Source organism: Marmota monax, unplaced genomic scaffold (assembly GCF_021218885.2).
Source record: "Marmota monax isolate L192 unplaced genomic scaffold, Marmota_monax_Labrador192_F-V1.1 WCK01_AAM20220418_F8-fsc00023, whole genome shotgun sequence".
NCBI classification, from domain to species: domain Eukaryota; kingdom Metazoa; phylum Chordata; class Mammalia; order Rodentia; family Sciuridae; genus Marmota; species Marmota monax.
The window spans coordinates 10475303-10500026 of record NW_026692907.1 but is presented as its reverse complement, the minus strand read 5'-3'; the positions used below and the strand labels follow the sequence as shown (position 1 = coordinate 10500026).

At 46.8% G+C, this 24724-nt stretch overlaps 2 protein-coding genes across 2 annotated transcripts in view; one reads left to right on the top strand and one right to left on the bottom strand.

The window, feature by feature from the left end:
• The window catches only part of LOC124096858 (KN motif and ankyrin repeat domain-containing protein 4-like), a 31747-nt gene extending 8725 nt beyond the window's left edge, over positions 1-23022 (bottom strand). Inside the window, 12 exon segments of the mRNA XM_046450905.1 lie at positions 602-744; positions 5727-5742; positions 5745-5948; positions 8244-8331; positions 10025-10240; positions 13230-13341; positions 14600-15160; positions 15163-15715; positions 15717-15875; positions 15877-16043; positions 16046-16510; positions 23007-23022. Coding sequence (XP_046306861.1) covers positions 602-744; positions 5727-5742; positions 5745-5948; positions 8244-8331; positions 10025-10240; positions 13230-13341; positions 14600-15160; positions 15163-15715; positions 15717-15875; positions 15877-16043; positions 16046-16510; positions 23007-23022 — 2700 coding nt within the window.
• The window catches only part of LOC124096872 (KN motif and ankyrin repeat domain-containing protein 4-like), a 293293-nt gene that overhangs the window by 130431 nt on the left and 138138 nt on the right, over positions 1-24724 (top strand).

Below are 24724 nucleotides of genomic sequence, written 5' to 3'. Positions count from 1 at the left end.
AAAGAAAATGTGGAATATATATACAATGGGGTACTACTCAGCCATAAAAAGATGACTTTATGACTTTGCCAGTAAATGGATGAATCTGGACACTATCATGTTAAGTGGAATAAGCCAATCTCAGAGAACCAAAGGTCAGATGTTGTCTTTGATATGTGGATGCTAACTTACAACAAGGGTGGAAGGGAAAATGGAAGTTCGGTGGATTAGACAAAGTAGAATAAAGGGAAGGGAGGGGAATGGGAATAGGAAAGACAAAAGAATGAATCAGACATCACTTTCCTATACTTATGTATGAATACATGACAAATGTGACCCATATCATGTACAATCTCAAGTATGGGATCCTAATTAGAATAAGTATACTCCGTGTATTTATAATATGTGAAAATACACTCTACTATCATGTCTATCTACAAAGAACAAATAAAAATTAAAAAGAAAAAAAGAAAAGCAAATATTCAGGCTTTGGAGGCCCAGCCTTCTTGGGTGAAAAATTCTCCATGAATCTGTATGGAATTTCTTGCCTCACTGGCAGACTAAAACTTGAAAGTTTCCCATATCTATTAAAGAGGAGAGAGATCTCCTTCACGCCACCTACCTGAGTTGCTTGGATGTTCACATTTCCTTCTCTTAAGAGCTTCCAGACAACAGCCATGTCTTCATCCGTCTCCGCAGAAGCCAAGGGAGTGATCATCACGGCAGTATAGCCAGCTTTGTTCTGGTGGTCGACATTGCAGACCCCTGCAAGATAAGCAACGGGGCCTGGAATAGCCCCAAGGGGCCAGAAGGCAGCCTCCACTTTAGCCAGGTCAACAAGATGCTGCTTGCTGGTTAATAATCCAAGGAATAGCGCCATCCACAGCAGGAGTCACTAGTTTACAATTCTGGTAGCATTTAAAGGTAGCTACCTTTCTTTAACAAGTTTTCTGAGGATACCCAGGAAGGGAGGTCCACAGGAGGCCAGAGATGGCCAAAGGGTCAATGACCATGACTTTACTTCCTAAACCTGAGCATATGACATTATTCTCATTTTACAGATGAGGACTCTGAGAGGCTAAGAAGATGCATAAACTATTCATGTGCAGGTGAAGCAGAACCAGGGCTCAGGATTGTCTGGGTCCTGAGCCCATCCGTCACCAGCCACATGTACCCACAGCTCTGCACTACAGGTCTCACTCTCACTACCTCATGTCTGTATGTAACTGAAGCTGGTGGCTGGGCATGTAAGTCCTTTAGGATAAACATAGAAAATCTTCCGGAAATGACCATCTCACTTGAAAAACGGGGAGATAAAAACACCATAACTTTTGAATAAAACAAGAATAAACCTTTCACAACAGAATGAAAAACTGCAAAAAATTCTCACACATGCACACACACACTTTAAATTTTCTGTTTTTTGGTTTGTTTTTTTTTAATATATTTCTGTTTTTGAAACAGGATCTTGCCAAGTTGTCCAAGCTGACCTTGAACTTGTGATCCTCTTGTTTCTGCCTCCCCAGTCACTGGGATTACAGGTGGGTGCTACTGCACCCAGCTAAAACTGGTATACTTTTGAGATGAAGTAGTAAAGAAGAAAGGAAAAGAGATTCTTGGTTTGTGGTCCTGGGGCTATCCAAAGGAGAGGTAAGGCATTGTGAGACACAGATGTCCCTTATATAAATGATCTCACCTCTCCAGGGTAGTATTGTGTGCAAAACCAAATTGTCCCTGTGCAGTTGTTCATTAGAAAAGCCTAGGTGGCTCTTTTGAGCAAAATAACAAAATTATCTCAGTAGATCAAGACAGTCTTTCTTAGGCTGCCCTCCTCTGTGGAAAAGAGTGAATTACAGAACCTCTCATAGGATTATTGTGGAATTTATGGTTAATGTATTTAAATCTCTTTAAATCTCTTAAGTAAATGCTTAGTTTACAATGATCATTCAGAATAGTATTCTTGTAGATTAGGAATTCATTAGAAGAAATCTAATTTATGGAACAATGTCAATTAGGGCTACTTACAGGTTCTGTGCAAGGAGAGAACCCAGCATTTGTTTGATATTCCCTCTGCTCCACCCCAAGCATTTTTCAGAAGTGTGCAATTGTTATACCTAAGTGCCAATGGATCTGCAAACCTTGGCTTGGCTGACTCATTAGCAGTTTTTCCTCTCAAGCCCCTCTGACCATGGCTGTGATTGAGTGGGTTACGAACCTTGAATGATAACCCAGTGCACTGCCTCAGAAGCCTGTCCTGATTAGGAGTGAAGGTGGACATTGCTGTGTTAACAATTTTTGTTTTTACCCCTACTTTAAGTTTGCTTTAAGATGTGTGAATAGGCCTCAAGTTACCAGTGCTCTTATCTCTTCAGAAACATGTTGTGCAGCACTCTGGAGTGAGGTCCTCACCGGGGACCCAGAAAAGGGCTGAGGATCCACATTCATGCCACATGCCCCTGAAAGGCTCTCCACCGAGCATGCTCAAATTTAACAAGCTTGCACCACTAGGGACCCAGCTTATGGAGGTGTACTCTGTGTTTCTATTCTCAATAACAATGAGTCACAGCCTGGCTGGTGGTGCACACCTGTAATCCCAGCAGCTCTGGAGGAGGCAGGAGGCTTGCAAGTTCAAAGCCAGTTTCAGCAAAAGTGAGGTGCTAAGCAACTCAGAGACTCTGTATTTTAAATAAAATAAAAAATAGGGTTGGGGATGTGGCTCAGTGGTTGTAGGTCCCTGAGTTCAATCCCCAGTAATAATAATAATAATAATAATTATTATTATTATTATTATTATTATTATTATTATTATAAGAAGAAGTCATCACTTTCTGTACAGCACTTTACAGTTTGTAATGTGCTTTTCAGATGCTTCACAATGGCCTCTGAAGGGAGGCCAGGTTTGGGAGTGTGACAGATCTGTCACTCTCAACACACTTTTTTACTGATGAGAGAAAATAATGGCATTTTGGGCCTGTTCTCCACAACCCTCTTCACCCTCTATGCTAGTATGTCAAAGGGGAAGCTTCCAAACCACCTTAAAGTTGATGAGTATTAGCTGGATGTCTAATCAACAGTAGCAGAAATTTATAGCACCCAAATCTTAGGGTGTCTGCTCACTGTCCTGGCCTAGCTCACCTAGAACTCCTAATAGGCTACAAGTCTGTGAGCTACTTAAGAGAGGGCTCCATGTTACTGGTCTTTGGATTCTTCACACACATATTAGGTGCTCTCAAAGCCTCAGAGTGTCCCTGTGAACTACTTGGGGGTAGTAGAAAAAGTCCATATTTGGAGAGTGACAGATCTTGGTTTGCATTCTGGCTTTGTGACTGGTTCTGTGACCTCAACCACATTTATTGACATCTCTGAGCCTCAGTTTCCTCACTTGGAAAATGTGATTAATATCTGTTTCACAATCTCCACAAGGATTTTATATGTGAACATGTATGTCATACCTAGACCAGTTTTGGGGATGGGGAAGACACTCAAAAGACTCTAGCTACTGTTCTTCATGTTCTCTATTGAAAGCCCAGAATACTAGAAATGGTAAGTGGAATACAGAGGCATGCTCCACTGAACCATGTGCCTCCCTCAACTGAGCTACCATTTTGATGGTACCCAGGAATCCATGAATAACTGAAATCAATAACAGTGACTCAAACTTAGAACTGGAATTTAATTGCTGGGGATTGAATCCAGGATCTTGTGCATCTGAAGCAAGCACTCTACCAACTGAGCTATATCCCCAGCCCCAATGGAATCTAATCTCTTGATGATGTGAGAATTAGATAGAAGTTTAGGCTATTTTTCCATATGTCACCTTTCCTGTTCAGAAGAGCCTCGAGGCTGCTTAAAAGAACAGTGGAGAACTGGAAGTACACTGGAGTTTAACTGAGCTCCAGGAGTCACCCATTACTCATTCCTTTAACAGACAACATCATCCAGGAACTGGATTAGGAACTTGGAATACAGACGTAAAGGAACAGACAAGAGTCCCTTTTTACAGAGTTTGCATTCTGTTGGATAGAAATACAGAAAAAGATCATCTAAAGAAAAAAACAGGTGTTCCCCTAGAACAGATGGGATACCACCCCTTTAAATAGAGTCACGAGAATGACTTCAAGGAGGTGACATTTGGGCTGTGACCTAGGTGATAAGGAGCCATCCTACAAAAAGTTTCAGCAGAAAGAGTCTAGATAGAAATAAAATACAAAGATCCCAGGAGCAAGGAGTTAGGTGAGTCTGAGGCCAGCATGGCTGGGTGGAACACAGGAGGAGAGTGTGGTGACACAGGGACAGCTATGGTAGGTGGGATCTTGCAGGGCAGATCATGGAAACTGTCAGAGGAAGTTAAATTAGATGGACAAGACCTGAGAAGTGGGAAAGCTGTTGGTTTCTGAGATCAGACCCCATCCCCCAGCCCCACGCTTCCTTAATAAGGGAACAGATCAGCCTCTGCTCCAATTCCTGGAGCCAGACGCTCCCAGGACTCCAGTGCTTTTGCTCTAGCCAGGTCCTCCTGAAACTCTACTACCTGTAGATTTTGGATTTGGAACTCTCAATAGCTTTCTGGACATTTCTGCTTGGATGACCCACTAGAAACTGAAAATCTGCCTCCCCACACTTGCTCCTTCCGCTTTTACAACACCATCATCTTCTCAGCCATCGAAGCTTGACAGAGAGCTCTGACTTCCCAGGCCCATCACAGCCAGGTGGTCACTAACTCTCCAGTGACTTTTTGCTCTTCTATTCCTGCTATGATCATCTAGTCCTCACTACCTCTCTGTGGACCCTTGCAGTGGAATCCCAACTAGCCTGCCACCTCCTCCTATCCTTCCTCCGCTAATCTGCTCCTACCACTGAATTATGCTTCTTGGAGAACTTCCCTGGTGATAGAGCTCCCTACAAAAAAATTTGTACTACTTCCCAGCACCTTTCAAACAGGTGTCAGTCTGGCACTACAAGGTCCTCCATGCCAATGGCTCCAACTTACCTTCCCAACTTTTGTTCACATCTTGTCCAAACCAGGAGCCATTCTGACCTCCAGGTGTCTTTTCTTTTCTTACCTTCTCTGGTGCTCTCCTCACCTGGAACACTTCTCTGCCTGTGGAACCCCATCTGCTTCAGGGCACCTTTCCTACTCCTGCATTGAATAGTATCTCACTTCTTCTGCATCCCTAAATCACATTCTGTATCTCTCTTCAGAGCCATCTTGCCCTGCTCTTTTGCATGTCAGGTTGTAGCCAGGATGGACCTCATAAGTCATCAATAATTATCTCACAAACAATAACAGAGTCCAATTGGTCAAATGGAGCCAAGATCTTTGTTAAAAATTATCTTAGAAAGACAAGAAATGGTGACCTTTCCTAAGGCAATGTGGTAGAGCTCTGAAGTTGAATAGACCAAATCTAGAATCTGCTCTACCATTTATCAGCACTGTGACCTGAGTAAGTTTTAGAACTCTCTGAGCCTGCAAATTGAGAATAATATCATAAGTCTATTGTGGTGAATGAATGACATGATATAGGCAACATGGTCTAGTCCAGTTTCTGGAGTAAAGAAGGAACTCTGAGGAGTGAAGAATTTTCTTGCTGGAAAGAGGTATGGTACATGAATGGCCCTCAGCTACAGAGGAGGCTGAGAGAGGAGGATTGCTTGAGCCTAGGAGTTGGAGGCCAGCCAGGTAACAAAGTGAGATCCTCTTTAAAAAAAAAAATGGGATCCAGACTGCAGATGCAGCCATTTCTGACCAGTGTCCTCCAGCAGCACCTCATGATGGAGAAGTTGGAGTGGGACACGCTGTAGTGGAGGGCTGTGTTCCCGTTATGATCAGCCAAGTTGACAAACAGCTTCAGGAGATGTGGGGAGTGAGTCTGGACCCCAGCGAGGTAGGCGGCCACCATGGCAGGGCTAGATGACTTCCAGCTGGAAACATGGAACCACTCTTGACTGATGGTGTTCAAGCTTTGCCTCTGAAACCCCAAAAGATTCCAATTCTGAGACGTTCCCTGGTCTAGGATGTCCCACTTGACACCAGGACGTGTCAGCTTTGAATGTTTCTGCCTCCATCCCTTATCTCCCTGTATCCCTGCAGGGGATTTATGTAGGGGACTGACAGACAGCAAGGTTGGGAATGCAGGAACACATGGGACCTGTGATCAACCCTCCATGTGAGGTAGCAAGGAGTTCTGGGATGACACTGCAATAACCAGGAACAACTCCCTTTCCTAGGTGATGACCTGAAACTAGTATAAGTTGAGGTCATATCCTGTGTGCACCGGATTACTAAGACTCTCTTTCATGCTCACATTGTCAGTCTACATTGACTTACCCCGTATGGCACGAGGGCTCTTGCCTTTTTATACTAGGCATAGCAGGAAAGTCACAACATTATACAGAAGGGAAAAGGGCATGCCACAAACAAAGACAAACATACGCAATTTATGCTGGACATAAAACCCAAACAGGTGGGCTTGAATTATTCTTGACTTTCTTTTCCTTTTTTTGTGGTGCTAGGACTTGATCCCAGGGCCTTGTGCATTCTAGACAAGCACTCTACCACTGAGCTACACCTCCAGCCCTGTTCTTGGCTATGAGTTTTGTTGGGCTCTCCAAAGTGAAAAGTTTAACGACCCATGACAGGTCCCCTGCTCTCTGTAGCATCTGGCTCCCCTGGAACCATAGGAGTGTCAAAGTTGATGACATCAACTCTGTATGTAACATGACCTAAGGGCTTAAGATGACACAAGTTTAGATTATTTACCTAAAGGGGAGGGGAAGCTATTGGGGTATGGTTGTCATGAACGATTTCATGCTCATTCTGGAAAGAGCACTGGGTTTGGAGTCACTAAATCAATGTGATTAGGTTTGAGTCCTGTTTCAGCTTGCGACCTTGGAAGTATATAACTTTTTTGAATACTACTTGTCCCTATTACAAACTGGGAATGGAAAAATGGGCTGTGTTCCTTATTTCCAAGTCTCTGCATAGCCTGTGTTGTCTCTCAGGCAGGGGCAAGGAGGGAGCACAGGGGGACATCCATGCTCAGATCCTAATGTGGGTGTGGTTGTGGGGTTGCACATACATGGCCTCTGATCACTTGGTTTTCCAAGTCAGGAACAGAGAAATCACTTGTGGCCAAAAGACGTACATATCAGAATCTCTCCCTGCCTCCTTTCTCCTTTTCCCTCCACCATCCTCCCCACCCCCATCTCTCTCTCTCTCTCTCTCTCTCTCTCTCTCTCTCTCTCTCTCTCTCTCTGTTTTTGATCCTAGAGAGGATTATCTGCTTCACCCAAGGAATCTTCAAGAAAATCTGGAGAAAGACCCTCAAAGGAAGGAGCATAGCAGTGGATTTTAAATGAAGAGGTTAGACTTAGTTCCATAATTTGTTTAAGAACAAGAAACAGGAGTTTCAATTCACATCCACATCGCACACTGCTTCTTTAAGTCTGGGAACTGCCATATGCCAAATTAGCTACAATAAAATAATAAAAATGGTCTGACTAAGTAATAAACTCTGCTGAATTGATATTTTTACTCTTTGGGCTCTTCTGCAGAGGAGAGCAAAATAGGTTTTAAAACGCTTACAGGTTTTTCTGCTGTGTTTCTGACAGCTCTCTCCTACCGTGGGAAATGTGCCCATGTCAGTAGCTCTTGATTAAAAGTAGGACCCAATCATCACATGTTCAAATCTCCATGGGCCACGAAGGTACAAAGGAGCAAACATGGATTTTCTTATTTCTGGTCTTTCGACCCATAGGTGCACTTTAAGAAAAGCAGTAATAACTATGGAATTAAGTGTCAGAGCTTCAGGGGGTGGACACACACCACTCACTACCACTGTTCCCTTGATGAGGAGGTAGGCTCTGAGCCTTGCCCTCACCCACTTCCTGCCTCACAGGTGAGGTTCTGGGACCAGAACCCACAGTTCCCATTCCACGAGCTCTTCCCACTCCACCCATACATTTCCCCAACCTCAGAGCAGAGGTTTGAGCCTCAACCACAAACACTTTAGTGACAGACACTCAGGTGGTGATGCCTAATCTCCCTTGGTAAATGCCTCTGAGCCCCTGACTTACTTTCTCATGCAGATTGATCCTTCCACATCCTCAGCATAATCCATCATTTTGGGTGGCAGCATTTGGGTAAATGACAGAATTCCCTGAGGAGAGGGACACCTGTGTGCACATTCACACCATGGCATAAGGCAAGGGGCCAAAGTCACCCTGGTGGGAAATCTTTACAGGACAATGAAAAATCAAAGTACCAAGAGCTGGTCTGTGGTGGTCCCAGTCTCCGGCAGATACTGGCTCAATGCTCTGCATGCGTTAAGAAATTTTTCTGAGGGTTTATATCTAAAGAAAACAAACACACACACATGTGTATATATATGTATACACACACACAAAAGCATATTTATGTAATCATTCTCCACATTGATAAAAACGACTCTCATTTTCCTCTTTCACTTCTCAGCAACTCAAACACCCAAACCGGGTAACTCCCCCAGGATAGGGAACATTCCTCAGAAGTGTGGGGTGATCTGAGCACCCTGCTGATGTGGCTCTGAAGAGCCTTTGCATCCTGCTCTTGTTGGAACAGATAAACCAAGTTGCAGAGGCTGTGGGCTCAACACAATGCCTGACTCACTGGGGACTGGAGGGCTGCTGTTCTGACTTTGGATGAAATTTTTCTTCCTGGGTTGACAAGAAAAAAAAAAAAAATCCAAAGAGCCCAACACATACCAGCAAATCTCCTCAGGTCCTTCTTCCATGAAGGAACCACAAGGGCTAAGAGTTCATAAAATGAGAAGCACTGACACTGGGTGCCACAGCGACATGCACACAGGCCTCAGTGGGCTCTAATGGCACCTGTCCCCGAGAGCCCACTCACTTTTATTTATTTTTAATTTTTTGCAGTACTGGGAATAGAACCCAGGGGCGCTCTACCATCAAATTGCCACCTCAGACCTTTTTATATTTTGAAAGACAGAGTCTCACTAAGTTGCCCAGGTTGACCTGGAACTTGAGATCCTCCTGCCTCAGCCTACCAAACAGCTGGGATTGCAGGTGTGCGCCACCATGCCTGCTTGCTCAGCACAGTTTCATCGGGCTGCCACACAGAGCACCCTGTGCATCAGCTCACTAACCAGCCTCTGTTGCTGTTCAGCATTCCCCCAGCAGCAGGCTGCAGGTGGTGATGATGATGATGATGATGATGGTGGTCCTGACAGCTATTGCTCCTCTCATCGGGAGCCCATTCCATGGCAGGAACTGTGTGAGGCACGTAAGTGCTTTTTCTCACACAATTCTCAGATCAAATCTAAGAGGTCACTATTATCCACATTTTTTTCAGATAAGGAAAGGGAGGTGACCCCAGCTTAAGGACCTTGCCAAAGAATACCATGGGCAGTTCTTGAATCAAGGTGTGGTCAGCTCCAAAGGCATGGCCTCTGATCACTTTCTTTTCCAAGTCAGGAAAAGAAAGACTCCCCCTCTCCTTTCTCCTTCTCCCCCACCTTGCTTCTCTTTCTCTTTCTCTCTCTCTCTCTCTCTCTCTCTCTCTCTCCCACCCCCCACCCCCAGTCACATCACGTGCCTCCCATCACTTTACAGGGTGGTGTCACCTGGCCAACAAGAGAGGCAGAGAAGTGTATGGGTCAGAACCAGCAGGTCCAAACTGCTCTGCTAGCAGCATCACTTCCCTCCCTCAGCCTCCATCTCCACACCTGTAAAGTGGGGGTCATAGTGATGGCTGCCTTGCAGGATCGTGAAAAGGCTTATATAAAATAATACATGTCCATCCATCACATTTCCAGTGCTAGGTGAATGTTGGCTTTATCCGCAGAGCTCTACCTATGACAGAATATTCCAGGAGTCATGTCTGTTTAGTTCAGCCACTGCCCAGAGCCCAGCCTGGAAGAAAACTCAACAAACTCTGCCCAACGGGTGGATCGACAAATGACCCAATGACCGGATGGAAGGGTGAGCGCATGCCCTTGCCCCTCACCAGAGGAATGGCGGCCCCCTCTGCACCCATCTGACTCACCTCTCAGCCTTGGGATGGGGGGCTTCTTCCCCAAACCCGCTTTCCTGGCCTGTGCTGTCAGTGCCCTCAGGGACATCCTGGCCAGCCTCGCAGCTGGTGGCATCTTGGCCCCGCCTGTGTTCTGGGCCACCACATTTCTTCTCAGCCTCGCTGTCAGACAAGTCCTCTGGAGAGCTGTCCTCACCACTGGTCTCCTCGCTGGAAGTGGTCTCATAGCTGGAGAAGGAGAAGAGGTCACTCGTCCTGTCCTACCTGCCCAGGGCTATGTCAACACCAAGGAGAACAAGGCAGGTCTCAGGTCACACTCCCCAGTTTACTAAGCACATCCTGCAGGCCAGGATGAGGAAGCTCCCAGGAACCCTACAGTCAGAGAAATAGGCTCTGGTGCTGGATGCCATTTGTGAAGAAAAGCTAATTTCTGCTCTTTGCAGCAAACACACCAACACCCTATCCCTGAATTGGCTGATGATTTGGTGATTCAGACAGGCAATCCAAGGTTCTCACAGAGCCATTTGCTTCTGGAATCCTAATGTTAGGTCCAGAGAGGAGCCCAAGTCTAGGTTAGCATCCCCACCTCCATCCTGAGTTCCTTGAATTGCCTGACAAGTCTTCACATCTCTGGGTGGAGGGCAGACCTCCTGCAGCTCTCTCCTCCCCATCCCAGGGTGAGACTGGTAAGGGGTGAGCTCCTCTGCACCTGCTCCCAGCAGGACTCAGATACTCAAACACGCACCTGCTTTTCTCACCTGAAGCCTGTTAGAACTACAACTGGGAGCAGCAAAAGTGTGGTCTCAGGTACTTGACTTGTGGCTTTACTCCTGACAGTGAATCTTACATTCAGCTATAAACGATCCTATTGCCTTATCACAACCAGAGACCAGGGGCAAAGTACTGGACGATTTACCGATTCCCCTGCCGATATTCAACAGGAGATCCCAATAGAGGATGCTGGTATTAAGATCTGGGTTTTGAGGACACTCCACAGAGCCACAGGGATCAGTGACTATGGTTGCTGCTGAACCCCTTAAGGTCTTTTTCCATCAGTGGCTTCTACATAAGAACTCTGTGCTCACTGGATCTGCAAACCCAGCAGGCTCCCTGGTATGCCTGCATTCTATTTTGCTTAATTCTCAGATATTTCTTCTCCATTGTGTTTGGAATAACAGTTTTCTTTTGTGATAAAGAAATGGGGGGCATACTATGTTTACCAAGCTGTGTACATCTTAGAATTGCTTCCATAAAAACTTCACCTAGGGCTAGAAGTGTCACTCTGTGGTAGAGCACTTGCTTAGGATGTGCAAGGCTCCAGGGTTTTGATCCCCAGCACCACAAAGGAAACAAAACACAACAAAAACAAATTCAAATAAAATTTTTACCTGGAAGAAATTTATTGAGCACCTACTATGTGCTAGGTAGTGTTCTAAGTGCTTATATCAAAGCCCCTGCCTTAGGGGAGCTTATATGCTAGTAGGGAGAGGCAGATACAGACATGCAACAAATATTATATTCAGAAAGTGATAAGAATAATGCACAAAGTTAAAAAGGGCCATGGGCTAGTGATGGGAGGAAGAGCAGCTTCAATTAGGACATGGGTTCTTAACCTCAGCTGCACATTAGAACACTTGGGGTGGGGGTTAGCATTCCCAGTAGGTGGACTGTCTCCCAGACTAATTAAACCTGAGTCTTCAGGATGGGGATCAGGATTATTTATGCTCCCGCACCCCAGGAGGGGCTCAGTCTAAGCAGGGGAAGCAAATACCAGGGCCTTGAGATGGGCCTGAGCTCAGCATGTTGGAGGGAGGTGAGGCAGGAACTGAGGTGGACGAGAAGCTGAGCCATGATCTAGTTCCTCCAGGTTTGGGCACAGAGGGGGACTGTGAAGGGCATTTAAGCTGGGCAGCAGCGTGACCTGCATTAGGCTTGGAGATCAGGCTGATCCTCCTCCTCTGCATGTGAACTGGTGAAAGCACAAAACATGGTTCTTCATGGACCAGAGGGTCACACACCAGAGGAAGTGAGAGCAGCAGCCCACCTGACAACCTGCTTCATCATTTCTGACGTTTCCTTCACAGAAACTACAACAATGATGCCACCCCTGTTTATGTCTAGTGTTTTGTGGGACTTAAGTTTGCAGGATCCCCACTTTTTCTGGGCAGTCTTCCAGACATACCGCCAGCTGGGCTAGACCCCTCCTTGGGCTTCCACAGCATCCTGTGCTTCCTTGACTAATACAACTGGTCTTGGCACGTCAGCATTTCTCCCTTGTTTCTTGACGTATCTGAGAGCTAAAGGTAGGGACCTTGATCTATTTGACTTTTTTTTTTAATACCCACCACCTAGCATATCATTGGCATTTAATAAATGCTGAATGAGCGATTTAGAAAATATAGTCATGTGCTTAGTGACATCATAGATGTTTTGACTTTTGTAAGTACTTTGTGGTGTCCCATAGTGACAAAAATTGCCTAATGCTGCATTTCTTAGAGGTATCCCTGGTTGTTAGGTGACATGTGACTGTAATTTTCTTTCTTTCTTTCTTTCTTTTTGGCACTGGGGAATGAACCCCAGGGCGTTTTAACACTGAGCTACATCCCAGGTCCTTTTAAAAAAATCTTTTCTTTAAGACAGGGTCTCACTAAGAAGCGGAGGCTGGCCTCAAACTTGCAATCCTGATGCCTCAGCCTCATGAGTTGTTGGGATTAGAGGCATGTGCCACTGTTCCCAGCTGCATGACTATATTCTAAATCCAATGTTTAAGTCCCTAGACTACAGAAGGCTTGGTTCATGTGCTTTATCAATAGATTGGTTGTTTCCCTTCATTGCCCAAAACCTGGGTTTGGTTTGCAGTAATTAAAGGAGAAACATTTTAAACACATACAATTTTACTAGTTTCAGTGTCATGGTTTGGGTTAAAGACCTTCCTCAAAGGGTCCATGTTCCCCCAAACTCCCAGAAACCACCCAGAGTCCTGGCCCTGGGGGAGACCAAAGCCAAGTATGTTAAAAGCAGAGGTTCCAACAAACCAGCACATCTGGCAAAGAGCCAAACATGTGCAAACCCAACATGGAGTTTTAAAGGACCTTGGAGATTAATTCCCTTGCAGAAGAACAAAAACCAGATGCTTCCCCCTAGAAAAGAGAGCACCGAGGACAACAGCAGGAGAGGTAGCAGGGAAGGCAGTCGGAGCTTCACAAGCGATGCTTACCCACTGTTAACCCCAACAAACTGAAGGTTCTTTTTGGTCCCATTACCTCCTGCATGGAAGTCATAGTCTTTCTTTTTCATTGTGGATTTAAGGCTGGTCGGCGGGGAGCTCTCTAGGTAGATACAATATCACAGGTTAGAAAGATCTTGGAGAAGCAAAAGCAGGGCTTTTCCTTTAAGGGGATACAGGTTACAGGTGTGTGAAAAGGTGGACAGGGACAGAAACCAGATAATTCAAATCAAATGTTTTGAGGACTTTGGGCAGAAGTCTGGCTTTCTGGTGGCTGTCAATAGAATGGTTCCTGTTAATGATGCCCCTCTCTATATGGATGAGTAGAGAGACTGGAACATTCTCCCAGGGAACCACATGGGCACATGTCATTGTTGTCCCTATCTTATGGCTAGGAAATCTGAGACTCAGGATTCCTTGGGGAATGGCAGAGCAGGAATACAACTTAGGTCTATGGACTCTTGGGCCAGCACCCTTCTCCACTCAAGGGCATCTCAGAAGTCCTTTCTAGTTCATGTGCACATTGACACTTGTGATGTGGGGGTAGTGATGACACTGGAGACATGTGAGAAGGGCACAACCTCATGCTGTGCTCAGTGGTATGGGAGGCATTTCCCAAGGGACAAGATGGAAACTAGCGCCAAAATGAGAAGGCAGCCAACCTGTGACCTGTGGCAGGAAGCAGACTTGCATGCTGCCCACTGAGCCAAGCATGGTAATGGCTCCACTCTCCTCAACAGTGAAGAGTGTGAGATCGGTCAGAAGAGGAGGAGCTGCTCTGGCCCATGTGAGCCCCTGCCCCCATGCATGCGCACAGAAAATACTCAGTGAACAATTCCCAATCTCTATATAATGCTCATCCAAAACCAGGCTAGAGAAAACCTCTGATGTGGGAGGGCCAGAAAGGGTTTTTCCTGTTCCAGCAGGAATGCTGGAACCCAGTAAACTGGCAGGGAGGCTGAGGGGAGCACCCAGGGCAGGACCACCCTTGGCCAAGACTTTGCCTTTGTGCGATGAAATGAGAACAGCGCCCCCTCTGGGTAGACCCAGTGCTGCAGGCACATGGTTTGGCAAAGGGAGCATGGGCTGGATTTCAGCTCCTATTTGCCCTCCCTGGCTGGCATCTTTGTGGCTGACACTATCTGTACAGCTGAATGTGGTGGCCCTGCAGTCAGACTCACACCTACACAAGGAGAGTAGAGGTGCGGACCCCATGCTTACACAGGTCAGTTTTTATTCCACTAGGCTCCTGAAGGTGCTAAAATCTTTTTAGAAATCTACTCATGTAACCAAAACCCCCTTTCCCTTGGATTTGTCATATAAAGGAGAAAAGGTTCCCTGCCTTGGGCACCAGTATTTACCGGTTGGAGGGGAGGAGGGCGGGGCTGCAGGCTCCTGTGGGGGAGCCTGGGCTGAGTAGGCAGACAGCAGCTGGTTGAGGGAGCTCAGCAGCTGGCTCTGGATGCTGCTGAGCTTGGAGGCAGGCTGCTTGATGGCGCTGGCCAGCTCCGGGTACCCATGCTCCAGGCAGCTCCACTGCTCCTGCAGGAGCTCCTGGATCTTTTTCACATATTGCCCAATGGTGGCATCTGTTGGAGAGCTTGGTGGCCTTCCCGGGTGCTCCTTCCCTGGGAGCTCCTCCCTGGACCCTGGGGCAGCCTCTCTGTCACTGCTCCGTGAAGAACCTTGTGCTGCCCTGGCCAGGCTCTCGCCTCCTGCCTGCAGGCCTCCCTCGTGCTCAGAGCCTGCTTCTTCAATCCTGAGTTCAGTGGGGAGGCAGCAATGTAAAGGGGAGGCAAGGACCTTCTCAGGTCCCTGTGGCAGTGAGAGCTGGGGCGGTAGCACAGGCTCTGTCAGTCTCTGACCCGTTCGAGTGTGACCATTTTGCCCCCATAGGAAGCCATTCTCCTCTCCCCCGGCCCCCAGCTTTCAGAGTCTGTGATGCTCAGAAGGTTGACCCCGATGCTCTTGTCACATGACTCCCCTGGGAAGAGCCCACGGGGAGGGTCAGTGTTCACCATGGCATCAGCCTGGCCCTGGGCATCTCTGGACGTCTCTTGGCTAAGCTTTTCTTCCAATTGGGCTACAGTGCACTCTAGCTCTCGAATCCTCTGTTCCCGCGTCTTGATTTCCTCTTCCTGCTGCTGAAGGGCAGCTCGGACCTGGGTCAGATCCTTGGTTCTGCCAGACAATTCACCCTCAAGGGCTGAGACCCGCTCCTTCAGGGTGGAGATGCTGTTGGGGTCCACCAGGGCAAGGTCCAGGCTTTCCTCAGTTACCCGGATGCCGATGCTTCTCACATCCAACTCTATGGGCGGCGGGGGTGGGATCTCACTGATGTTGAGCTCGACTTCCTCCAGAGGGAGCTCATTCTCAGGGATGGGAGATGGCAGAGGTGGGGGGCTGGGTGTTGAGGAGCCAGGTGTGAGAACCGCCCCCCCCCCCTGCTTCTCTGGTTTGGGGTTAGCCTTCCGCACCCTCTAGGAGTGCATTTTGGAATGCGGGAGGAGGCCCTGGGAGAAACATGTGATTTGGAGCCTTCACTTCCCCCACTGCAGGCTCAGCCCCCTCCTGGACTAACTCTGGGAGCCCTGCCACCAGGTCTCCCAAATCGCTGTCAGATGGGTGGTTGCTAGAGGGCTGGAGCTGTGAAAACCTGCAAATCCTTCCACCTGCAAATCCTGGCATTCCAGACGCTGCCGTCCCCCTGCAGAGGAGGGAAGGCAGGAGGTGCTGGAAGACCTGAGCTTAGGTTTGGCCCCTCCGAGGCCCTGTTTTGGGGCAGCGTGGCTGGCATGCTGGAGCTCTCAAAAGCTGGGGCCATCCACTCCCAGAAGTGAGCTCGGCTTCCTCTGGAGCAGCAGCCTCCAGCTGCCTGGAGGCCTCCACCAATAGGGCCTTCCTATGATAGCTCACCTGGCTCCCGCTGGCTGAGGCGTGGGGAGGATCACCTAGCAGCAGTGACTGGGTTTGCTCCTGGGTCCTCAGTGACACCTTCCTTGGCACTGCGGGAGACCAGTTTTGCTGGGGGATAGTAACATGGGGGCGAACCCCACTGTCAGGAAGGCTGAAATTGCGGGGCAACGTGCTAAACTTGGCCTGCTTGGCTCTTCTGTGGATAGGAATCCTTTTGATGGTGTTCCCTTTCTCAAGGTCATCTACATACTTGAGGAAGTCCAGGGCCAAGTGAAAGTCATATGGGATCTCCACAGAGTACGGGTGGCTCCTTGGAGGGTCTTTCTCTTCATTACCCGGAGAGATCTGGTCTTTAGCTGAGAGGGAGGAGGAAGAGGAGGAGGAGGAGGAGGAGGAGGAGGAGGAGGAGTTAACAAAATTTAAAGGGTGATGAAACTTAATATCTGTGATTTCAACTTGACAATGTCACGTGAGATTTCTCCCAGATGTTCTAACCTCTAAATTGTGCTGAGAAGCTCACAGTCCTTTTGGCTGTACTGGGAAACCATCTTATTAAAGCAATGTGTATTTAGCCAGTGCCTGCAAGGGAACAGGTAGAGGGAATGATTTCTAATTTGCAGTATGTCATCTCAGATGCTGGTGTGGAATCTGCCTGCAGACCAGCGAAATGACATTATCTCATACTTTTTTTCCCAGTTGGAGTCATGTAACCATTGAAATGAAGTGGCCAGGAACTGGCACATCAGGGGGACTAATTGGCAATTATGGATATGGAAGGTTTTGAAAGATGAGATATACAATTTACTCAGCATAAAAAAGAAACTTGCATTACTCAAATGGGAACTAGTAAATCTTGCTACACTGGAGGCATCAAGGAGTTGCGCCCTCTACATTATTGAAGCTTCCTCCCATGCCTGAGCCTCCAGTTACAAGAAGATCAGAGAGAACTGGAACAAGTGAGCCTGCATAGCTAATGCTCTTTCCCCCTGAAAACTGCTTAGTGCTTAACAAGTGATCATGCGTAGCTGAATTCCACTTTCAAACACCATGCCCGTAAGGGAATACATTTTTCATAGGTTGGAAAAAAGGCAGGGAGGGAGAAAGGCCAACAAATGTCAAAAGGGACACAGGCCAATATTCTCCAAGAGATATGGACCCTGTGGATCCTGTGGCTTTTAAGGCACCCTGAACTATGGGGGATGCTATGGGGAACTTTACACCAAGGTGCCATTGGGCTCCTTGCAGCATCGACCTACTGGCCCCCACAGAGGCCTCTAAGAACAAGTCAGTCCTTCAACTGTTGGAGTCCCTAGGGACTTCTCTCCAGGCATCCTCTTCTGGTCAGAAGAAGACCAGGTTCTTCCAGCATTCCTCATGTGATACTATTACCTCTGACATTCTGCTGAGCATATTCTGAAAATGCTGAGCTCAAAAGAAGTTCAGAATACAGATTCTGGAGCTCCATCTATTTCTCTGCTCCTAGCCTTGCTGCATCTCATCATCTGTAAAGTGGGATAAATAATAGGTAATATAGCATTATTATGAGACCTAATTAATTAATAATGAATATTAGGTGCCTGACGCAATGCCTAGCACATAATAAACACCTGATACCTGCTCAGTAGTGATTATCTTTGTGGAAGACAAAAATATTGAGAACTGAGGCTCCAGGATGGAAATCAACTCCTGTGATTCACTGTTGCATATTCTGGGTCTACAAGTTCTTTGTGACCGATTCCTTGGCTCTAAGGGGAGGGGGCCCCTGGGTGGAAAAACAGCATAGCAACAAAGCAGCAGTAATTCAGTTCACTTCCCTCAGCCACAATTTATTCAGCTCCCATGGGTCAGTTGCTAAGCTAGGTCTCAAGAGCATGAAGATGAGTCAGGTATAGCTGCCCTGCCCTCCAAGGATTGATGTGATCCAGTAGGAGTACTGCCACACATGCAGTACAGCAGGGTAAGGGGTCCAAATCAGGCTCAAGGTACAGTCTTCTCTGACTTATTTTTCCAGTTTCTCTAAAAACAATTTTCTTAAACATGGAAGCTAATTTTGCCTTGGTAAGAGAGAGTAGAAATCACAAAAGTGACATAGGACTGGGTGTTAAATGAACAAACAGGAATTTATCAGGAGAAGAGGAGGGTGAAAGACATTATACCAGTTTATCTCCAGATGGTACCATCAATTCCTACCCTCTTTAGACAAGCAAGCAAATTCCACATTGAGAGGTGGAGTCTGTTTCTCCATGCCTTTGGATCTGGGCTGATCTGGGACTGCTTTGACCAAAAGAATATGGCAGAAATGATGCTGAGAGAATTCTATGCTGGGTCTCTTAGGATGCCCAGTTGGTGGGAAGTTGGCTGCCATGTAAGTCCAACTTCCCTTAGGCTTTTGTCTGGTGAGGAAGCCCACAGAGGGAGAAGGGTCCTGCAGAGAAAGGAAGAGTGATGTCTCCCCAGCCCTCAATGATTCCAGCCATCCTCGCCCCAGGGTTAGGCAGGAGAAAAACAGTCACCAACTCAGCTGGGCACAGATGACACAGGCTTGTAATCTCAGTGACTCAGGAGGCTGAGGCAGGAGGACTGGAAGTTCAAACCTCAGCAACTCAGCAAGACCCCATCTCAAAATAAAAGTGTAAAGAGGGCTGAGGCTAAATATCAGTGATAAAGTGTGACTGGGTTCAGTCCCCAGTACTGCTAAATAAATAAACACACATAAATAAAATTCACTAGCTGTCATCCAACTTCAACTACAGGAAGGGCCCCAAGTGAGGAGGACTCAGTTGAATCTGCATCAATATTAAATTATGGTGGTAAACCACCAAGTTTCGGGGGGGGTGGTTGTTATCCTCCAATAGATAGCCAGGACAGATATTCTAGATAGACACCAGAATGTGCAAAGACATGAGACATGGAATTGCATTGTGTGCCAGGGCTCTGTAAATGCAGCTCATATGGCCAGAACCTAAAGTGTGGAAGAGAAGAACAAAGAGCAGAAAAAGTAAATTGAAAAGGTAAGCAAGCACCAGGTCATAGAGCAACCTACATACATGCCAATAAGTTTTGATCTTATTCTCTAGGTAACAGGAGTCACTAAGGGTTTTAAACAAGGGAGTGGGAGGCTGGACTTAGCTCAGTAGTAGAGTGTGAGCTCAGCATGCATGAGGCCTAGGATTCATTCCCCAGCATCCCAAGAAAGATTAAACAAGGAGGAGACTAAGTCAGGTGTGATTTCAAAAGGAGCATCTTGCAGAGGACTGTTATTATTATTATTCTGTGCTGCTAGGAGTTGAACCTATGACCTTGTGCATGCTAGGAAAATACTCTGCCCCTGAGTGACACCCCAAGCCCTCTCAGAGAACTGGAAGAAGGATAAAACTAAGGACCAGCTGGGATACTGCTGATGTGGTCAAGGTCAAAGAAACTAAAGGTAATGGAGGGAAAGGGACAAGATGAAAAAATGTGCAAATGATGGTGCTACCTGGGGCACACTGGGGCTTGATTTTCCCTGAGGATGGTGATATATTAGGACTGAGCTCTTCCCATGTGCCTGCCTGATAGCTGCTTCTTCTGGCTAATGCCACATGTGGGCCAGGTGGCTCTCTGTGCTTAGGGAAGTATAGTTGCCTCCAAAAAATGAGACAAAGCCAACTAGACATATGAAGACTGAACTCGTGAACATGGACACAACAGAGCCTGCCAGCCATCATTACTGAGCAGAGCCACAGGCCTGTGGGCAACTATGTCACAAGCACAGCACGGTAGGGAACAGGATTGTGTTGCTGCTGATCTACACCAAGGTTCCTATTGGGTTTTAGAACTTTTGTAGCAGGTGACTGGCCTCCAGATAGATAAGGAGCGAACACTCTTCTAGCATTCCCCAAAAACTCCCTATCACTTCCCATTCACCCACATAGTTTTTCTTATACCAACTATATCTCCCTTCCACCCCAAAGCAGCAGGCTGGCTGCTTCAGTAAATGAGAACAATGTTTCCAATTACACTCAGCTATATTCTTAAGTCCTTTGGTTCACTCAGAAGCCTCCTGGAGTACAAGGACAGGACAAATCAGAGAGGAGACATTTGTCTCAAGTGGAAAGCAGATTTATGACCCAGAAAGCAAAGACCTCTCCTAAAGGAGAGTCTGCATTATTTACCTTTATTGCCTCTGCACTGATTTTCCCAGAGGCCTCTGGGAGCAGGTTCAGAACACAAATGCAATAATAACATCAAGTAAGAAACAGCAGGTTCAGAGGCAGAATCTTCCACAGGGAGGCAAGGGGAACCAAAGGAGACAGAGAGTAAGCAGTTATCATGGATGAGAGGGTTAATAGGTACTTTCTTAAACCCATCCTCATGTGCATGCATGCGTGTGCACGCATGTGCGCGTGTGCACACGCACACACATAGTCTCACTCGTGATCCATCACGCTGCCCTGTCTGCCACTTGCCACTCTTCAGCCCTTTTCTTTTTCCCAGTGCAGGCAGAATGTTGGACCTCCATGATGGAGCTTGAGCTGATAGGCAGGGAGACCCAGCCTCACCACATGCTCCACTCCTGTTAATTCTACCTGGTGACAGGTATGCAGGAGCTCACAATTCCAGGCATGGGGCCAGGACAAGAATTAATTAGGAGAACTGTCTGTACTGCAAATGACATTTGGATCAGATAAGCCGAGCATAGCTAGGCTGGCTGGATTTGAATTCTGGCTGTCATCTCCTACCTGTGAGACTCTAGGCAAAGTATTTCATTTCTCTATGCCTCAATTTATCCATATATAAAGAGGAGATAATAATTCTTAGAGTTGTTGCAATATTAAGGCTCATGGCACAGAGTAGGTAATCAATGAGCATTCTAAAGGTGGTGGAGTGGCAGGGATGGGGGGGGCTTGGCTCTGAATAGGTGGGGGAGGATTTGCTAAAGATTCTCTCCCTAACTCTGTGAGGACTACAGCCTCAGGAGGGAATGAGAGCCCAAGGAAATAATTCTGGAGAAAAAGGAAAAATAAGTTTGGGGAAAAAGAAAAAAGTAAGATACAGGAGGCTCGAAGCTATCAGGAACTGTCTTTTTCTGAAAGCAAAGCCAAGGAGTAGATGCCTTGGAAGGACCTAAAACACAGCCATCAGCCTCAGAGTCACACACAGATGGGAGGAAGAGGGCTGGGAAGGGACAAGGTAAGGAGGGAGTACCACAGAATCATCTGGAGGGACAAAAGAAAGTTCAGCAGGTGACTAAACCAATTAGAGTCACTGAAAGTGAGAAAGAAACATTCAAAAGTCTGTAATCAGTGTCTGGAGGAAATGGGAAAAACAGAAACAGGAGAGAAAAATGGCTAAAAATAAAGCCAGAAAGAACAGGAATTAAGTCAGCCTCTTCAAAAGGCCAAGACAGCCAGGGAGGCTTTCCTGCTTGGCCTTTACTCTGAGACGCTGTGCATGCAGGGAGGGGCACCTCTTGGGAGCTGCTGTGGGTAATCCTGTGGAAATGGTGATGCTGAGGATGCTGAGCAGGGAACAACGAGGCCAGGTGGCAGGACGACAGGCCCCCAGGCGCTAAGGTGTTAGCTGGTGCTCTCTGGGACCACTTCCAGTGATGCACCGCAAAGACAGCTCTCTGGGGAGAAAGGTAGGCCCTTGAAATATATGGCAATGCATCTGGAAAAAGGCAACAGGCAGGGCTGCAGCTGATGTCTGCTCCCTAAGTCCTGGGCCAAAAAGGGGCATGTGATGCAACGGGGATTACAGGCTCTCCTATTTCTAACACCGGGTGATCTGGAAAAAGAATTTCATCCGAAGTCAAAAGATCAGGGTCCAGACTATGACCTTCAGCAAGTTTCTTAGGAGGGGAAGAGGGAAATATTTATGGAGACATCCACTGTGCTTGATAGTTGTTATTCAACAACTTTACATGCATTAGCACATTCAGTTCTTTACCAATCCTAGGAAATAGTATTCATACCTGTTTATCTAGGGGGTATGGTAGACAGTTTGCAGAAACAGCCACAATATTACCCCAGCCTTGGTACTACCCAACAACTACCCTGACCACAGGGTGAGCCTGTGGCTGGCATTGGCCAGGAGGGCAGTGGCAAATGAGGCATACACAGAGATGAGCATTGGTTGTACATTGAGATCTGTCTCTTCTTGTTGTGTTTGAACACTTCTGCCACCATGTGTGAATGGGCTCCAGCTAGCTTCCTGGATGATGAGCAACAGTTGAGCAAGCCGGCCAACACCAACCATCACTGACAGCCCAGGTGACATGCTCAACCATCAGACATGTGAATGAGGCCATTCCAAACTGTCCAACCCAGCCAAGCCACCCAGAGGACCATGTGAATGGGCCTAGGCAGCTCAGATCAGGATAACAAGCCTGCCAACCCAAAGAATCTTTTGACAACAACTGGCTTTAAATCACAAAAATTTTAGTGGTTCACTAAGTGGCAAAGCTACCTCACCTACAAGGGGACTGAGGCTCAGAGACATTAAATGACTTGTAGAGTCACAAAGCTGTGAATGGAGACACTTTTGCCACATGCCTCTTGACTTCAAATTCCCCATCTATAAAAGAAAGGTAATGAAGGAGGGTATACTGCTCCCTTCCTGATGCTTGGATGAGATGAGAAGATGCTCTGAAAATTACACAGGTCCAATATTTTGTATTTTATGATTTCATTTTCATTCTCTATTCTTCTGTAGTTCACACCTGAAATACATGATTTGGGCTTCCCTACACTGCCTGTTAGGGAACGTCTCCTACAGGCCTCCCATAGGCTATTTGCAGGATTTATGGTAACTATCCCATTCCAACCCAAGTGTCCCTTTAAACAAGGGAATAGAAAACCCCCTGCCTACCATCTGTCTTTTCCATCTTAGGGAATGCGACTCTCTGCCTCTCAGGCACTCTTCATTCACTCAGTCTGAAAGAAAGAAGGGTAGAGGGTGGAGAGTTCCTTCAAAATTAAGAGTTGAGAAGGGGCTGTGGCTGTGGTTCAGTGGTAGAGCACATGCCTGGCATGTGTGAGGCACTGGGTTAGATTCTGAGCACCACGTATAAATAAATAAAGATCTATCAACAACTAAAAAAATAAAAATAAAAGAGTTGAGGAAACACAGCATCAAAGAAAGTAACACCCATCTCTGCCTTTCTCCCAGAGTTCACAGACCCCTGAGGAAGGACAGAAAGAACCTGAACACATTCGTAGAGCCCAGTTCTGGTGTGTCTTTGTGGATTGTGAGCGATGGTTGACAGTGAAGGTGCACTTGGTCCAACCCCCTAGTTTGAGAGATAAGAAAACTGAGGCTGAGGAGAAAAAGGTCTGTCCAAGGTCTCTCAGGCTATTAATGAAGGAGCTGGAACCAGACCCAAGACTTCTCACAACCAGCACAGTGCTCATTCCATAAAATCAACAGCTGACATTTACCTACCCATAACCTGGTAAGAGACTTCCAATGCATTTTGTGAAAAGGTTAGAATAAGAACACCCATCGATGACCTGCAACACCCCAATCAAATACAAGACAAAGATGAGATAATTGTAAGTACTGACACTTATGGGTGATTTCTTACTGTGGGCAGAACAGAGGAAGTTCAACCCAGGTGGTCAGAAGATATCAGTATTTATCCAAGTAGAACATCGCCTGGCTGAATTAGTGTCCCTTGAGGTTTGGCCATAAATTCTCCCAGAAGTTTTAATCCATTCCCAGGACTGACTCTTAAAATGGTAAACAACCTCCATCCTGCCCCCATGACAATGAATCACCCAGGAAATTGGCTTTTTATGATTATAACTCCACACACATCAAATAATGAATTATCCGTGATACCACAGCAGTGAAAGCAGGGCTGTTTTCGGAATTCCCAATTGCTTAACGACGACATCCAGACCAGAAAGGTGGACTGCTGATGAGGGAAGGGCTGGCAGAACTGAGAGGAAGAGAGATCCATGAAGAGGGTGGAAAACAGGGAACCAATAAGTAACCAGAGAAGAAAAATATCAGACCTGTCAAGAGAGAAATGCTGTTATAGTTTGGATGTGAGGGTCCCCCAAAAGCTCATGTGTGAGACAACGCAAGAAGGTTCAGCAGAAAAATGGTTGGGTTAGGAAAGCCTTAACCCAATCAGTGAATCAATCCCCTAATGGGGATTAACCATGGTAACTGGAGGCAGGCAGGTGGGGTGTGGCTGTAGGAGATGGGTCACTAGGACATGCCTTTGGGATACATATTTTGTTTCTGAATAGTGGAGCTCTCTCTCTCTCTCTCTCTCTCTCTCTCTCTCTCTCTCTCTCTCTCTCTCCCCCTCTCTCACTCTCTCCCTCTCCCCCTCCCCCCCCTCTCTCCCTCTCCCCCTCCCCGCCTCAGTGCTGGGGATTAGATCCAGGCCTCATACATGCAGTCAGATACTCTACCACTGATCTATACCCCTCAGACCTGCTGATGGGATTACTAGCTGCTGATGCGATCCTCTAGTGTTTACCAACCTTGATGGAAATTTACACTCCTCAGAATTAAAACTCTTATAAAACAACTGTAAAACAGACAGACTCAACACTGAACCACAAAGGAAGCTA